The 17,925-nt window shown below is 43.1% G+C and overlaps 2 protein-coding genes across 3 annotated transcripts in view; one reads left to right on the forward strand and one right to left on the reverse strand.

The window, feature by feature from the left end:
- The window catches only part of DNAJC2 (DnaJ heat shock protein family (Hsp40) member C2), a 36,129-nt gene extending 35,753 nt beyond the window's left edge, over positions 1-376 (forward strand). For both annotated transcript variants that reach the window (XR_008597634.1, XM_054988463.1), the window contains exon 17: positions 246-376. Coding sequence is in view for 1 of the 2 variants with exons in the window: in XM_054988463.1 (XP_054844438.1) it covers positions 246-320 (75 nt within the window). In the remaining variant the exon portion in view is untranslated. The remainder of the gene's footprint in view (positions 1-245) is intronic.
- PMPCB (peptidase, mitochondrial processing subunit beta) lies at positions 330-16,956 on the reverse strand. The gene is made up of 13 exons (XM_054988464.1): positions 16,859-16,956; positions 13,456-13,596; positions 11,268-11,354; positions 10,194-10,323; positions 6,103-6,301; positions 5,076-5,155; positions 4,223-4,335; positions 2,497-2,640; positions 1,795-1,955; positions 1,454-1,539; positions 1,286-1,374; positions 835-910; positions 330-750 (listed from the first exon to the last, which is right to left on the reverse strand). Exons 1-13 carry the CDS (start codon positions 16,949-16,951, stop codon positions 686-688), a joined length of 1,464 nt encoding a protein of 487 aa, XP_054844439.1. The 5' UTR covers positions 16,952-16,956; the 3' UTR covers positions 330-685.
- Between the last annotated feature and the right edge of the window lie 969 nt (positions 16,957-17,925).

Raw genomic sequence — 17,925 nt, forward strand, 5'->3', positions numbered from 1 at the left:
AAGTAAAAGTGGGTTGGGTAGAAAGACGCCTCACAACAGAAAAATCTCCCAGTATGTATACTGTGCTTCTGTCTCTCACTTCAGCTGTGTGCTTGCTCAGGTTAGACTCCAGCGAGGGTGCATGTTCTCCATCAGTGACGGCAAAAACAGGCCAACCTTCAAGCTCTCCAAAACAATCCTTTAGCATTGGGCCCAAGAAGCATAAGGGGGAAAGTATGAACAAACTTCTCTCTCTTCTGTTTTAGGAACTCGTTGAAATAGTGAAAGCAAAGAAAGCTGCTCAAGAGCAAGTACTGAATGCTGCTAAAATTAAGAAATGAGATTCTTAATGACAATCTTAAATGTGTTTTGTTTTATAATAAAAATGCAAATACAACACATGGAGTATTTTTGTTCTTCAAACAGCCATACAGTTTCAAGTTGATAGACTTGAATTTATTTGGAGATTCATTAGGACTGGTGCAGCTATTATCAACTGAAGACAAAATATGATATGCTGAATGAGTTTTGTACTTTTTAAAAAAGACTTGTCTCCTTCCTCTTTCTCAGTGCTTGTTTGGGCTTGCTATACATAAGACATGTGTTTTAGTAGACGAAATACCAATTTCCAGTCTCTAGAGCTGTGTAGCAGTCTCTATTTAAATGTCCCTTCTGTCCGTAAGAAAGCTTTATAAAGACTGTCCTGTTAAACTCGAAGCCAGTACATGCCGCTGCAGAGTCGGTTGTAATCGGGGAGCTGTTCCAGCGGCCCTAAAAATTTAACAACAAAAATGTTCTTAGGGTCAAAAAGTAAACTCTTAAAAAAATACTAGGTAGTAATGAAAAGTAGCTTACCCACAGCAGCAACAGCAGGACACTTGTCATAGATATACTTTGTGCAAACATCCCTGATTGTTTCAGCATCAATTGCCTGAAATAGGAAGTACACTCCTTAACTTTTGCCCATTTCATCTAATATAACCATCTAGTTATCCAAACAATTTCAAATGGCCATATGAGCTCTCCATTTCACACAAGCTCTAAATTAAATTAAAATTCTGCATCAAAACCATCTTAATTCTGCTCTCTCTTGCTTCTGAGATTTCATCAAACATTGCCAACATATTTTCAAGGATAACCGCTAGAAACTTGGTTTTGTTTGGTAAAGGTACAGTTCCCAGGAAGGTGAACCTTGTGTCCTGTGGTACATTCAGTGGATTTTCTGCACATCTACAGCACTGCTACAAAGTCTTAACTACGGCTATAATTCTTAACTGAAGTGCACTTTTTTAATGGCCCGCCTTACTTCAATTCTTGCTTCAAGTTCAGGAATTGGGATTCGGCGATTGTAACACAGCATTTGTCGTCCGATGTCTTCACAAATGGGAGTGGAACCTATGATTTACAAAATCTTAATAATCAATTTGTATAGGTGCTAATTTTTTTACAATGAAAAAACAATCCTAGTTCTTACCATCCAGCTGTAACAGCATGTTAGTTTTCAGAAGATTCCTGGCACGGGCAACTTCACTGTCAGTAATGCTAGTGCACAACCTTACCCTGCAAGACATTGACAGAGGAGATCTGAATCGCTTGCTTACTCTGCGCGTTTGTTCATAGCACTCAGCTGTTTTATTTTTACGCTCTCCTGGCTCAACTAGGAATAACCAACTTCATGGTGTAAATATTTCAGCAGGGAGCCTGGAGAGAGCTGCACGACGCACCCTGACGCAGCTGAGCCGTGATATGATGCAGGCCTAGAACGCTACTGTTTGGTCTGCTTCTGCCCCCAAGCCATTTTTCAGACATCCTTACCATTCTCTCTGAACAAAGTGCGTCATCTCTTCTATGGTGGTTGCCTCACAAACCATGTAGACACCCCACAGCCCAGTATCAGTGTAACAAGTGTTGAAGGACTGGAAACTATGGCAAAGGTTGCCATGACATGCAACTTGAGCAAGCTTACTGGACAGATTCTGTTGAAACGAAAGTAAGAATATGTTTTTAGATGGTATCATAGGACTTCTCAATAGTGCCATCATTATCAAAATGGGAATGCTGTCCTTTTCAAAGCCATTTTTTGAATATGCATTTTCTTTCCACTCCAGCCTCTCTGACAAAATAACTCACTACAGATTAAAGGTTAACACAAATAATTCTGTGGAGAAAGCATGACTTCTGGAAGTCTGAATATAGCTTGGTTTCCCATTTCCACCACAGATAACATTACGTAGCTTTCTCTTCAATATACTGAAAAAGCTGCATTAGATGTGGAGCGTTTACATGAAACAGAATAAGGACAAAGACTTGAACAACAGATTTTAAATGTCTACAGAAGTCATCAGTAAGCTTAATTTCTTTTATGAAAAACAACAGAGAAGATTTCTTATGCATGTTCATATGATCCATATGATGGTTTTTAAGAGTGTGTGTGTCTTTAAATGCTTGATGTACAGATGAAGAGTGGGGGTGAAAGAGCAGGGTGAGTGAGTGAGCTGGAACTTTTGGACAACTCACCACACCACCTCCAAAGGACCGGTCCCAGTTGCCTATCAGTGTATTTGCCACCATGAGAGGAATGGTGTCTGGGTGGCTCCAGCCAGCAGCCTCAACAGCTATTGCAATGTGCGCCAAGGGCATCTTATCATCCCGCACTCGAATCTAATCAAGAACAATCAATACAGGGGTTAGAAAGTCTTTTAACTGTCAACGTGATGTTCAAAAGGGACGGAAATTACGAGAAGAGGGCAGCAACGTCCACATTTCAACATGTAAACAGCAGCAATTTACACTTCAACAACAGAAAACGTAACTTTTGTTAAAGGAGTTAAACGTACTCCTCTCTGGTGGGAACCTAAAGCAGCTTACAACAACCCTCTGCGGTGGGTCAGGCTGAGAGTGTGTGACTAGCCCACGGTCATCCAGCAAGCTTCCAGGGCACAATGGGGATCTGCACCTGGATCTCCCAGATCCTCGTCCAGCACTCTAGTCACTACGCCGCATTTAAGAGCCAAATCACAGGGAATGCTGCAAACTGAGAGTCGGATGCCGCATTTTTTCCCTTCAAATATCAGGCATGTGTAAAGAATACAAGAAAAAAGGAGCCCTGCGGGTCCAGGGGTAGTCAGCAGAACCAGGGATTAAAATCCCGTTTTATAGAGCACCCCTCAACTTAGGGGGTTGGTAGCAGACTGCCACCATTTTTTCTACCTAGGGACTTTTCCGCACCCTCAGCTTATTTCTGATTTCCTTAGCTGCTGATCCCCAAACCTTGGACTCAGTCTGGGTTAGGGTTCTTCTGCATGTCTGCCCTCCTTTCCCATTTTTACAGTAGTGGAATTGTGCCCTAAATAATCAGAATTTTCAAGTGAGGGTGCTGGCATAATTTGCTCATGCTTATAATGTTGATATAAGGGCTAATATATATATTTATATTTATTTTTTAAATGAACATATGAAGAAGTCTAAAAGGGGGAGCAGCTCTCTTACCTATACCTAAGTTCTAGGTTGAAGCCAGGAACCATGAATATTTTTATTTATTAAAATTTTCCATAAGGTTATATTAGGAAAGTGCAAAAAAAAGAGAGAGAGAACAATAAAGAAGTAATGCCCTAACATTTACACATGCCAGGTAGTCTTTGCTAGTCTAAGCCATACATTCTTAGCAACATGTTTCAGGGTCCAAGGCAACAAAACAAGATGTAATCCAAAAGGACCTCAAAGAGAACCCGCAGAACAAGATATGGCTAAAAACAGATGCTATAATCAAAAGCTAGAAGCAATGGCTCCGTGGGCCCATTTCACACATACAATACATACAGCAGATTATCGGGATTTCCATCTTTCATTTTTCTACCCTGTTTCCCCTTGCGCTAGGGTCCTCACGAGAAGGAGCTCCTCTGGCACAATTCATATTTGGAGGAAGCAACCCATTGGGAAATCTATTCACAGAACCTCTGGCACCCTCACCCTCCCAAGGGAAAAAAAGTACGGGGGGGGGAATCAAGCCACCCCCAGAAACAGCAACTAATAATCAATTATTACTGCAATTTAACATTCCTCTGAATCAGAGAGGTTGCTCTGGAACTTGCTAGCAACCTCTTCCTGCTTTATCGTGCTTTGTAGCCATTTCTTCAATCGAACCCAGAGGCTCAGCTTACCAAATGTCTTGTATTACTACATCAGCAGTTATTTTTTCACGATGCTGCTTTCCTAGTTTGAAAAGGAAACTCTCTCAACTTACTTCACTGCCCGTGAACCGGCAGGGGGGTAGGGCTGGTGCACCTTCTTTCACCGTAGACGGTAAGTTACCAAAGTGATACTTTGCTAAATCAAGCAACTCATCATGAGGGACTCCTAAATAATTGACACAAAACTGCAATTTAGTAGGGGGCACACAAGCTAATCATTTGTACCACAATTAAATATTTCAGTTTAGAATCCATCCAAACTTACAATAATTTGTTAACCACCAGCCCCGCGGTGCAGCCCCATGGCGCAGAGTGGTAAGCTGCAGTACTGCAGCCCAAGCTCTGCTCACAACCTGAGTTCAATCCTGGCAGAAGGCGGGTTCAAATAGCCGGCTCAAGGTTGGCTCAGCCTTCCATCCTTCCAAGGTCAGTAAAATGAGTACCCAGTTTCCTGGGGGTAAAGTGTAGATGACTGGGGAAGGCAATGGCAAACCACCCCATAACAAAAAGTCTGCCAAGAAAACGTCGTGATGCGACGTCCCCCACTCCCATGGGTCCGTAATGACTCAGTGTTTGCACAGAGCCTTGCCTAAACCATCAGCCACCATTAATTACACATCTTGCTTTCTTACATCTTATACATCCAACTTAGCCAAAACACTACTGTAAAGGCTACAACTTTTTGAAAAGCTACAATTCTCTTCCTAGGACTTATGGCTTTGAATAGAAGTAAAAGATTATTTGTGAATCCTTCTTTTCTCTTTTAGGAAATAAACATTAAGGACAAATAAGGACTAATTCTATGCATTACTAGGTCTTCAACTTTTGGGTTTTTTAAAAGGCACCAACTGGGGAGAATTTCCTTATCGCTACTACCAACATAAGAATTATGTTTTGCATACACACCTCCAGCAGCAGCCAATACCATCCTAGGTCCTTTGTAATGTGTTGTTATATATTCCACCAAATCATTACGGGTTATGGACCTTTAAACAGATCAGAAAAACAATGAAAGAAAAGGCATAATACACAGAGTAAAGGAGGGGGTGCAAGAGTTCACTCAGCTGCATTAAGCAAGACCCTTTGGCTTAGGCTGAACTGCTGTGTGTTGCTGGCGAGTCAAGATGGCTGATGCTGATTTCATTTTGGCAACCACAGCACAATGCCATACCTGCATGCGATTAACATAATGTAATAAATGATTATGATTTGACACATGTTTTAAAAATCCAGAATATGTGCCGCCCCAGCCTGCTATTTGTACAGCAAGCAGCACCCAGTGATACGGGCGTGCACGTGCCTCTTTTCTCACTAGACATGTTCTCCTGGGCACAAGTAGTGTTGGAATCTGCCATTACAGCCAACCCTAAATCCATTAAAACTGACCTTTGAAAAAAAGAGACATTAAGCTGCAAATTGTATTTGAGGTACTAGCAGAATGTCATGAAGCATGTTTAAGAATTTGTTGCCTGTCCTCAGTCATGTTACAGAAAAGAGAACAGAGGATGAACTGTGGAAAACACTCGACAACTTGGCTATTTTAATTATGGTACAATGTATAATGTACTTTTCAAACTCTGAAAACCAGCATATAAATATTGTAAATAAATATATCACAAACCATATTGTGACACTACTTGGCATTTGACATTAGGAATATTCATTGCCTGGAAGAAAAACTGCATTTCCCACGTACGGAATACACAAGAGTGCTTGAACTATTCTACATCTCTGCAAGAAACGCAACAGCTACGCGAAAGGCATTCAGTTCAGACAAGAGCAAATACTCTTTTAATTTAGATATATATATATGCATGTAGCAAGGTGCTTACGTGGTTATTTTATTTACCAAGAACTGATTTTTTTCCAACTAGGTTTTTTTAATGGATGTCAATATTATTTAAGAAATGAGAGCAACAAAGGTGAAACATACTTGATATTTTCTGTGGGTCCTAAAATAGTCCGTCCTAGTGCGGTCTCTCGATAGGCTGTGGCATGTAGGTAATCAAAGACGACTTCCTGCAAATTGGTCTCAACTTCCTGCATCTCTCGAAGGATCACACCACGCTCCCGCTCAATCTCTGCCTCCCCAAGCGTGCTGTTCTGTATGATGTCAGCAAGAATCTCCACAGCTGCAGGGAAAAGTAACAATGAAATAAGGCCAGCAACACACAACATTTTAATGTCTCTTCACTATATTCTAGTAAATAAGTTTAATGCAGTAAAATCCCATGTAGTAACTCTTTAAAAGATTTACACTGGAATAACTCCGAATAGGGCTGCACTGCTAAGTCATCTGTCCAATGAATGGTATCATATGAGTGAAGGACTTAAACAGATTGCATGTAAGCAGGAAAAAGTACGTAGTGGTGTACTTTGACTTTTTCATCTCCTTCCTAACCCTGTTTGTTTGTTTCTTTAGGATATTTCTGTGCTGCATCTTCAGAGTCCTGCTTGAGGCAGCTTATAATTAAAAGAACGTAATTTAATTTATTGCATTTCTAGTCCGCCCTCCCTGTGAGAGGGCTCAGGGCAGGTAACAACAGTAATAATACTACAATGACCTAAAATCTATATCTATAAAGACAAGTGTCTTGACTGACTCATCAGTGTCCAGCCCAAACCCCTGGACCTAGAAACATGAAATTTGGGGAGAACATTCCTTTCATGATGTAAACACTAAGAAGGGATTTTAAGAAATTTGCCCCCTAAGAGAGTAAAAAGGGGTCAAATGTATTTTTCCAAAGGGATACAGCTTCCCCGTGTAGCAGGCAGGCTGCTGTCTGCTTGTGCCCCCGCCGACTGCCAGCTCGGCCATTCCTCCCTGATTGGGCCAGTCTTTCAAGGTCATATGCGGGCTGATTGGAGCTCACAACATTTCACACCTCACCCCACCCCCGACAGTTGGAACACAGAAGTCATTTGCGTATGTGGCCTGATTGGTCCTCATCCCCCACATTCTAAACAGTCTGCAGTTGCTACTGGGAGTCATTGCATGTGTCCTGAGGTCAAATGTACCTCCCAGTCTTCCCCTCAAATTTCCCTAGGGTTGCCAATCTCCCTGGGGGGCCTGGCTTCCCTGTATGGCTGGCAGGTTCCTGCTTGCTTGCCCCCACTCTCTGATTGGTCACCTGTGGAACTCTGTGTTTAAAGGTAAAAATCAGGTAAAGGAAACTGCAGACAGTTGAAGAAAGACAGTACAAGACTCCCGAATAGGGATAACACACTTTGTTTTATTCAAACACCTTTGTGAAGCTCAGGTACTATGCTATTATACTACAAAACCAACTTTTAAAAAAAACCCACAAACCAAAAACTGTTACATACCCATAAGTATTATAACTGGATTTAAAGTAGTTAAATACTGTAGTAAAGCATGGGTATCACGCTAGTACAATATAAAATCAATAATACAATACAAGATACAAAATTAAAACCAATTTTAAAACAAACAATGAGACATAAAATGATCTATAAACACAGCAGGTCATTTCAAAGCTGGTAAAATAAAAGCCCTTATTAAAAGCCAGAGTAGAAAGTTGTATATTGACCTGGCAACTGAAAGAAAAAAAGTAAGCGCTAGGTAAGCTTAGTAGGTACTGGTAAGCAACTAGTAGGTACCATCACAGAAAATGCCCCACTCCCTGTTGCTACTTGCCTCACCTCTAAAGGCTGGGGCACAGAGATTGACAGGCAGATCTTAACTGGCAGGGGACTGCATCACAAGCTCACAAAGGGCAGATATCTTTCTTCACTAGATTATTTTAGGAAAACTGTCCATAGTTCCAGTCTTGAACACACTGGGGGAAAACCCAGTTAAGAATGATCAATGAGAGACCTTCACATGATGGTACTTTACTCCCAATGACCACAGTGATTTGAGAGCTTCATGTTATGGTATTTTACTCCCAGCGACCACCACTAAGCAAATTATGTGAAGTAACCGTGTAAGAAACAGAGAGAGGAAACAATTCATTAGTTAGAAACAGTACAGGAAAGTACACAGCCCTATACATAGTTTTGTATTCTGGACCCAATTCTCAGAGACCTTCAAAGTCGTCCTGGGTTAGAGATCCAGACCACAACACATCCAATGGTGTCAGAGCAAAAGCCATTTGCTAAAATGTTTATAATCAAAGCCATACAATTGGAGTAGGCCTTCTAATCCAGGTCAGCATTAACATTTGTTTTTAAAACCACAGATAAAGGCTCCAAGGCCAGATTTAGGATTAAGATGAACTCAACTGATTAACAAGCCCACTAAGTGAAAGCTACTAAGGACCTCTTCACATGTCACATTTTTGGGTTTACTTTCAGAGCTGCAAACCTATGCAGTCACTTAACTGAGAAGAAGTCCTGCTGAACTCGGTAAAACTTACTTACAAGTAAACAAGTATATGATCAGGCTATAAGGTTTTTTAAAACTTAAACTGTGAGTATGAGATATACATTTGGAAACATAAAGGAATACTTGTTGGTAAGCTAGGATTGATTTCCCTGTCCAGCATACCCTTGGTGGCAAACTCGCATTTTCCCTGAGTAACAGATGAAAGAGCCTTAATTTCTAGGTAACTATGAAGGCACAACATTTCATCAGAGAAGTATCTGTCTAAAGACTGATTTCTATATTCAGAACTCAGGAATATTGGCAACATGATGCTGGACAGGAGATCCCTCAGCTCAAGTCAGGGTAAGGAACACAACAGCATGAGAGGTTCCCTGCTGGATCAGACCAGCGCTCCCACCTACTCCAGAATCTTGATCACACAGTAGCCAAACAGCTGCCTTTGAGGGCCAACAAACAGGGCGTAGAGGTCAAGGCCTCCCCCCCTGATGTTGCCTCCTAATACTGGCATTCAGAGGCCAAATGGTAACATGCAAAAGAAGAGTAGAAAACAGGAGGGGGGGGGAAGGAAAATTCATAACAATAATATTCGATTTATATACTGCCCTTCAAGACAACTTAACGCTCACTAAGAGTGGTTTACAAAGTGTGTTGTTAGTATCCCCACAACAGCAATCAGACTTCTGCCTAAAACTATGGAGATCTGCCACCTGTTCGTGGGGCTGACAGCGCTCTGGAAAAGCTGTGACTGACCCAAGGCCACCCAGCTGGCTTCAAGTGGAGGAGTGGGGAATCAAACCCGGCTCTACAAATGAGAGTCCTGCCACTCCTAAGCACTACACCCAAATTCACTTTGGTCTGTTTGTGAAACCCCACATCTAATGATGCAGTTTATCTCAGCAACAATTTACTTTGGCTCAGATATTCAGAATAGTGGTAAGAGCAGAACAGCACCCAAGAAGCATTTAAATGGCAAAGTGGAGACTTTAATCCACGTCAGTGATTTACAATGGAAGGGATCTGGGGACGGGCCACAGCTCAGTGATGAAGCACCTGCCTGCAGAAGACCCCAGATGCAGTCCCCAAAATCAGGGAGCAGGCGATGTAAAAGACCTCTGCCTAAAACTGTGGAGATCTGCCACCTGCCTGAGTAGACAATAATGACCTTGATGAAGCAATGGCTTGATTCAATATAAGGCAGCTTCATGTATGAGAACAATGGCTGAATGCATCCAGATTAAATATACAGATTAATTTTAAATTGCAAGAGCATTTTCATAAAAATGCACTGAAGGAGCAGGAAAACAATATGCTTATAAGAGCCTCACATTGCACATGGGAGCAATGAAAGGTATGTTAATGGATACTTCGTCTGTGTCAACAGAATGATACCAAATCAGAAACACAATGTTTATTCTAGATTGTTCTGCATTAGAATAAAGAAACAATTATCCTAGAATACTCATCCCACTAAAGGAAATGATAGGCATAAATCATACTACATCATTCTTATAACTCAATGCATTAAAAAGCAGCTTCAAGAATAACATGGAAAAGTATGCCATGGAGAGTAATAGGACCTCGTCTTCTGCTCATCCTTATAAACCCAGTTTGTATTGTATCCCTTTTTAAGATGTGTCTTTAGAAAAAAACCCAATATACAAGGAATTTATAATTACCTCTTGGCAAGTCTTTTGAGAAAGCCTTCGCATAATAGACAGTTTGTTCTCTTGAAGTATATGCATTCAGGTGAGCTCCCATGTTTTCAATTTCAAGCTCTAGGTCCAATTGAGATCTCTTTTTTGTTCCCTGTAATTTAGAGAGATCATTAACTCAGCTCTGGATGACAAAAGTCAAAACAGCCAAATGACTTCAGTGCAAAAGAGAAAGACAAGTTTGAGAAACAATATACTATACTGAGTGATCAGAAAAGTACTCTAAAGGTGTCCCCCCGCAGCGACGCAATGTCTGGACCTTTCTAGTTTGCTGGTGGGTAATAATTCCACATTACTGGCAATAAGCACAGGAACAGGGCAGTAGAGAAAATATCTGGCTCACGGGGTGAGGGGCTGATCAGCTGGATCTCAGAAAATAAGGCAGCAACATGACTCACAGTGCCAACATACTGAATGCCAAGAAAATATACTAAAGCAGCTTCCCCAACAACGTACAATATTAAATGAAAAACCAGGTTTCTGGATTTGGGTTGCTGTGGAGTTTTATAGGACATTTAGGAAGGAGCCAAAGTCCAATCAGATGGTCCCTTAAGTAAAAAAGGATTAGGAGTCTCTTTTTCACATGAGCTCCGCAGGGGCCCACAACGGGCCCGACCTGCACCAAAACGGGCCCATTCCGCGCCCATTTTGGTGCGGATCAGGCCTGCTTTGGCGTGGATCGGGTCCATTGTGGGCCCCTGCGGAGCGCAGGAACGCTCCCGCGCTCTGCAGTGGCCCCGATCCAGGCCAAAACAGGCATCCTGGCAACGGCTGTGCGCGGGGGCACGCAGCACCGCAGGGGGGTGCGCTGGCCAGGTAAGTAGGGGTGGGGGCGGGGGATCCCCCACCCTCACCAGGGGTCTGGCAGCCCTACATGCGATCTATAGGAGAGGTTATTTAACCTTGTTGGGAAGAAAACTTAAATTGCCTAGTTACTTCCTAACCTAAGGCTAGGCATAAGGTCTGCTGCATTAAAGATGAAGATAAATTAATATTTCATTCCAAAAGCAATAAGGAAAAGCTGTTTTGAAGACTTGCCTTAAAAGCCATGTGCTCCAGGAAGTGGGCTGTTCCATTGTTTTTCTCATTCTCATATCTGCTTCCTGCGTCAATCCAAAGTCCCACCTTATTGAAAACAAATAATGAGTCTTACCAAGTGACGGGGGAAAAAATACTGACTGCAACATTCTGAAGGAAGGGGACGGTGACTGGTCATTTTGCTCAAAAGGATGAGATATTAATACGAGGCGTTTCATATTCAACAGAGCGACAGTTACAGGCAGGCAATATAATCTCAGCCTAATCAAACTTCAGTGCCAGGAGAGTCACCATGTTGATCTACTGTTCTAATGATCAGTAAGATTCGATTCCAGTAGCACCTTAAAGACCAACACAGTTTCCCAGGGTATAAGCTTTTAAGAGTCAAAGCTCCCTTTGACAGATAGAGCTTTGGCTCTATCTGGTAAATGAAGTAGATCAAAGATCAAAGGAGTTTACTGTCTATAGCCATAGGCCGTCACAATTCACCAAACGGTAAATGAAGTAAAATTAAAATTAAAATAAATACAATGTCGGAACATGAAGCTGAAGTTTGATGAGCAAGGTTCAAGTCCAGTAATACCTTAAAGACCAACAAAGTTTTCCAGGGTATACCCTGGAAGCTTATACTTTGTTGGTCTTTAAGGTATTACTGGACTTGAACCTTGCTCATCAAACTTCAGCTCCATGTTCTGACACTGTACTTATTTTAATTTTACTTCATTTACACCTCAGCTTTCTTCCTAATGGGAACCCAAGGTGGCGTACATAATTCTCCTTCATTTTATCCTCACAACAACCCTGTGAAGTAGGTATGGCTGAGTGTGTGTGACAGGCCCAAAGTTACCCAGCAAGCTTCCATGGCAGAATGAAGATTCAAACCAAGTTCTGTTGTATAAACAATGGGTTCTAAAAAATTGCCTCCAGAGGACCAGGGCATTGGGCCAGGCCACTACACTGGGCCTTCCAACTGCTGCACTGGGCCTTCCTGGGCCTCTGGAGGGTCGAGCTGCCATGCCAGGCCTTTCCATCATGCACTGGGCCTTCCCAGGCCCTCAGAGGGCTGTGCCACCACGTCAGGCCTTCCTGGGCCTCTGGAGGCCTCGTGGAGGCCGCTGTGGCAGTGAGAAGGCAAGCCATGTTGCTGATGACTCACTTTTTATTCCCGTGGAGGGGCCTGCAAATGCACCTGTGCAGAGATAAAAACTGAGTCGTCGCCAATACGGCTTGCCTTTTATATAGGAGGATACTTCTGATGTTAATCAAGCAATTTCTCCTAACATTACCAACAAATGGTGCGGCTCTTTCCATAAAGGCCCATACCCCTTAGCAATGAGCAGAGATATTCTTGAACAGTCAGCAAAAATGGGGTATAGAAATTTATGAAAATAAGATGCCAGAGATCTGAAGGTAAAATACAGGACTCAAAGTCAATCTTTTTGTTATACAAGAGATACAGTATTATAAAATTACTAACTGTTACTGCATCACCTTTCACATCATGTACACTGCTTACCTGCCCAGCCACCTGAATCTGACAAGAGCCAGTCATCTTTTGCAGACTCTCGAAGAGAAACACATGCAGACCTGATAAGGCGCACCAGGGCTGACATAAGCATGCTAGTATTTTGCATGAGGAATGTGAACGAGCTCTCTCCTGCAGCCTTTTTAATGTCGTAGGCAGGTGGAGGCAGGCAGCCCCACAGCAGAAGAAACAGCTTTTGGAGAGGGCACAGCCAGGTCAGCCCACAAAGAGCCCCATCGCTACGTATCCCCAAAGATGATGCCTATTGCTGGTGCACAACCTTAGTCTCCTCTGTTGCACTAGTTTGATATTAGGAGTCAAAAGGCAGCATCAGAATACCTGCTCAGGTTGCAACAATAGCTGCTGAACTGCTTCCCTGCTGATGCAGTGATCCAGAGCTTCATATGAACTTTTTCATTATCCAGCTACTACATAAAACAAGGTTACACTCATGCATCTCATGTTAGAGAAGTGACCACTACAGCATTACAATGCTGAACACATTTGCTGAGTTAGATGAGATTTACTTCTGAGAAGGTATGCTATAACGATCACAGCGTAAGTATTTTCAAAGCTTGTTTAAGTTAACTTTATTGGTTTTTTTAAAAAAATTACAGATGGGAGAGGAAGAGTGGAAGCAATTCACTCGTAACTGCTACCTACTGTGCATGTAGAAAGTCCAGAATCTTCAGAAGAGACTCTTAAGCCATTTTCCAGGCATGATAACTTTGTCTCAGGAACATTTACAGCAACTTGGAGTACTTCTTTGGTAGCTGTGCATTTGCTTCTCCCAAGACATACAAACTGTGGAGGGGAAAACTGTCATGAGCCAAGACACAAACCATTGCCTTGTGAGAGCCATGCAACACAAATGTGTGCTTACACTTAAAAACAAATAAGATACGTTATAAAGAGTCTGTGAGAGAGACTGAAGCTCTAGATATTGCCTGAACATACAAAATAGGAAATAGTTCCCAAGTATTTCTAGTGACTTTTTCTGCCAGTGCTGATTTCTGCAGGGAGAACCAGGAAGAAAGGAGACCACCTTAATTTTGACCAGCTCATGGTAAACCTGAAAACCTTAAAAATTGTTTGGACCTGACTTTCATAATCCCAGAATTAGAGTGACGCTGTGATGAGTGCGATGCATTCTGCACATGTACAGAGACAGTGCCCTTGTTATTAATGCTTTGGAAGCTCCAGAGCTGAACACTGACCATGAAACTCGGTTGCAGAGGCAAATCCTGGTTCAAGTTGAGGTCTGACTATCACTCCTGTCTCTCATTAAAGTCTTAGGAGATAGAAACACCTTACAGGCAGCTGAAACCCTAGACAAAAGTCCTGAGGTACCCAAATCTGAAAAGTGTCCCAGCAAAACTCTACTTTCAAGGCCTCATTCTCAACATCGACCATGCCACCTCATTTACAGCAGTGCTGGGTACAGGAAGTGGGGTAGTATAAAATGCTGGGAGATGCCCAACGTTCATTAGCAGTGGAGTATAGCAATTGGGCAGCTTCAGTGACAATTTTCAAGAACACCTGCAAGGAGGAGGTGCTCTTCTATACGCGTTCTTGCTGGGTTGGGATTATGGTGGCCTTGAGCTGAATAGTCTAATTCCTTGTTGAGTTGAAACGCCACCGATTAATTTCATAGAAAGACACACCAGGAATCAAATCTCGGAACTCACATATTAGGATTTCAAAGACCTTCTTCCTCTACCCTAGTGTATAGGGACTCTCCAACAGCATAAAATGTGGTAGTGTGCTCCATTTTAAATTGCTGTGAGTCAAATTAAACAGCCTAGCTCAAAGCATCGTGCATCATTCAAACCTAAATAGTTACATCCTTCTAAATTCATTTCATTCACTGAATTGTCTAACTGTTTAGAATTATACGGTCAATGAACTTCATGGTTGAGTCTGTATTTGAACCTTTGCATTCATATGAACTCGGTACATTCACATGGCACGCATCCCATTAGATACTGAGAGCGATAGTCCAAACATTTGCAAAACTGCTAAACTTTGGAAATATAATGGTTGTTGGGGGTTTTCCGGGCTGTCTTGCCGTGGTCTTGGCATTGTAGTTCCTGACGTTTCGCCAGCAGCACTTCCAACTACTTTGTCAGACTGCACAGGGAAGCCATTGAAATTCACAAGCATAAGCAAAACTTCAACAGGAAAGAAGAAACCTTAAGAATGAACAGAGCATGGGCTCCAGTTCTGAAAAACACCAGGCCAACAAAACACTCCACACCCGACAATAGCCCTGCAGAGAAGATTAGCACATCAAGCACCAATCCATATGCAAAAGAACCGCCTCAGGATACAGTGAAGCCTCCCGCCATTAGCATTCCACACCCTGGGAAACTCTTACAGAATGACTCAGCTCAACCCCACCCCTCCTGAGTAGATACAAATGACCTACATCTTTTCCACACTGTGACACTGAGAGATCTCTGTCTTTTGGTGCTACACCTCTGAAGATGCCAGCCACAGCTGCTGGCGAAACGTCAGGAACTACAATGCCAAGACCACGGCAAGACAGCCCGGAAAACCCCCAACAACCATCGTTCTCCGGCCGTGAAAGCCTTCGACAATACATTTGGAAATATAAACTTAAACCTGCCAAAAAATGCTTGGTATGATATATGGGAAATTTTAATTGCTTACAAAATAACTGCAAACATTAAATCTGCACAAAATTATTTTATAAATAACCATGAAATTTTTAAAAAGTTCCTTTTTATCATGTTGAGTCAAATAAAGAGATCTGGCCCGTGTCTTGAAAGACGTAAACCGATAGCAAACTCTTCTGGAGACTAAAAGATAAGCAACTGTAGCTCTGTAATATAAATAATACATTATGAAGACCAAAATAAAAATCTTCTGTCAGTGGTGAAGACAGAAGGGAACAGTCAGGTCTCCCTGAGGAAAGAGTCCCCGGCTGCCACTCCTAAGAAGGCCTAATCTCAGGAGATAGAGAAAGATGTTTAGTGGGAAAGGAGTACTTACTCATGGTAATCTCGGAATTAGTGTATAATAGGCTTCGATTAGATAATATAATATGCAATACTCCTATACCTTTTCCTAGAGAAAACTGGCACTTATTCCTATCTTTTCTTTCTTTCCTTTTTCCCCTTATAAGTGTGTGTTTTTCTTTTTATTTAGCTTGTTTAAAAATTCTTAATAAAAAATTCTTAAAGTAAAAGAAGGCCTCATCTAAGGGCCAAGCTACAAGTGACAAATGACACTTGAAGGGCAAGTGGATCAAGCGGAGCGCAAGCGGAGGGCAAGTGAGCAGGGAGGACTACACTTGCCGTTCAAGCGTCACTTGCAGTTTGGCCCTAAGAGGCCGAGGGCACCCGGCACGGGGCCTGCGGCGGTCGGTTCCCGAGGGGACAAGCGGGCCTGCCGGTATGTGGCAGCCGGGTCTGTCTCCGTCAGACTGAGCTACTGAAATTCTTAATTTCATTTTGCGTTGTAACATTCTGTGCATTGTGACTGTAATTATTACTTTTTGTCAATCGATACAGAAAAAAACTAGGAAACTTAAAAATAAAGTGCTTGTTAGGAAAAAATATACAGAGTCCCCGGCAGCATTTCAGCCGTCCTTGAGGGAACGAAGCTTCCTCGCCAGTACGGCGTCGCCTCACAACCTAACTACAATTCCCAGCATTCAGTGCGCTAAAGCTCGAGCGCGCGCGCGCGCTCTCGCATTCATAGCCTCCAGGAGGGAAAAAAACACACAAGACTGGCAACATTTCTTCTAATGGAAGCTTCTGCGAGACTTACGTCTCACGGAAGCTCTCGTTAGAATAAATGCTGCCAGTCTTGAAGACGCCAGTGGGCTTCAGTTTAATCCAACGAAGAAGGCCCCACATGAAGCGGCACGTCTCGGATTCGCCCCGCGGACTACGTGTCCCAGCCTGCCCTGCGCCGCAGCTTCCCCGGTAAAGAGCGGCCTTTTTCTTCCCTGACGCCAGAGCGGGAGCGGCGGGAGCGGCCCAAGCTGGCCCTCGGGGTCTCCCGCTGCCTGCGAGGCCGAGGGCGGCTTTTTACTCACCCGCTTCACGGAGCGCCGCGCGTGGAGGGGGCTCAGCCTGGTCCATAGAAGGCGCCGGCCGGCGAGGCGACCCGCTAAACCGGCCGCCGCCATCTTAGTGCGAGGGCGGGCCAGGAGCGTTTCCGGGGGTGGCCCTTAGTGTTTATGAATGATAGTAAAAAGCCCAGTAGCACAAGCTTTCAAGAATCATAGCTCTCTTCGTCAGATGCATTTGACGAAGAGAGCTGTGGTTCTCGAAAACTTATGCTACAATAAAGTTGGTTATTCTTAAAGGTGCTACTGGACTCTTTACTATTTTGCAACTTTACTGTTTTGCTAACTCCTCTGGCTCTATGGCTTGGAGAAGAAGGCTTGGGCGGCAGCAGAACTGGAGAGACTGTGGAATCGTTAAGCAGATATTAAAAAATTAAAGGCTTGGTGTCGCTGTTTTAAACTACGTTCTGTAGAACAGGAATGTCGGTGTATAAAACCCAGAGGTCAGAATTGTACGTGATGTATCAGTGAGGAGATGTACTAAAAGGAATGACAGGATTGCCCATTGAAAATAATGGGAGAGGCTTGAATGCCCATTGGAAATAATGGGAACCTGGAATGCCCATTGACTTCCATGGGCTCCACTGAAACATATTCGCCCTTCTGTCACATCCAGGGGCCGTCATTCAAGTCAGGGGCCTGTCATTCCAGTCCTAGTGCCCATCTGTCACACCCCGGGGCCATCATTCCAGTCGGGCCTGTCATTCCAGTCCCATATCCCCTCTTCCACACCCTGGGAACGTCATTCCAGTCAGGGGCCTGTCACTCCAGTCCCAGAGCCCTTCTGGCACACCCAGGGGCCATCATTCCACTCAGGAGCCTGTCAATCCAGTCCCAGAACAGTCTATCTGGGCCCAAAGACTTTCCTTCAAAATCCATTCCACGTTTTCTTTGCACTTTTTTTTTGCTCTAATGTGTTTCAATGGAGCCCATGCAAGTCAATGGGCATTCCAGGTTCGCATTATTTCCAATGGGCATTCAAGCCTCTCCCATTATTTTCAATGGGCAATTCTGTCATTCCTTTTAGTACATCC

Source organism: Eublepharis macularius, chromosome 9 (assembly GCF_028583425.1).
Source record: "Eublepharis macularius isolate TG4126 chromosome 9, MPM_Emac_v1.0, whole genome shotgun sequence".
Classification (NCBI taxonomy): Eukaryota; Metazoa; Chordata; class Lepidosauria; order Squamata; family Eublepharidae; genus Eublepharis; species Eublepharis macularius.

Excerpts from the sequence above, each read along its gene's own strand:
- PMPCB (XM_054988464.1), bottom strand. The coding sequence starts at position 16,951 with ATGGCGGCGGCCGGTTTAGCGGGTCGCCTCGCCGGCCGGCGCCTTCTA. Across the intron at positions 11,355-13,455 it reads CTGGACTTTCTACATGCACA|GTGGGACTTTGGATTGACGC; the intron begins GTAGGTAGCAGT and ends GTTTTCAATAAG. Across the intron at positions 5,156-6,102 it reads GGACCCACAGAAAATATCAA|GTCCATAACCCGTAATGATT; the intron begins GTATGTTTCACC and ends ATCTGTTTAAAG.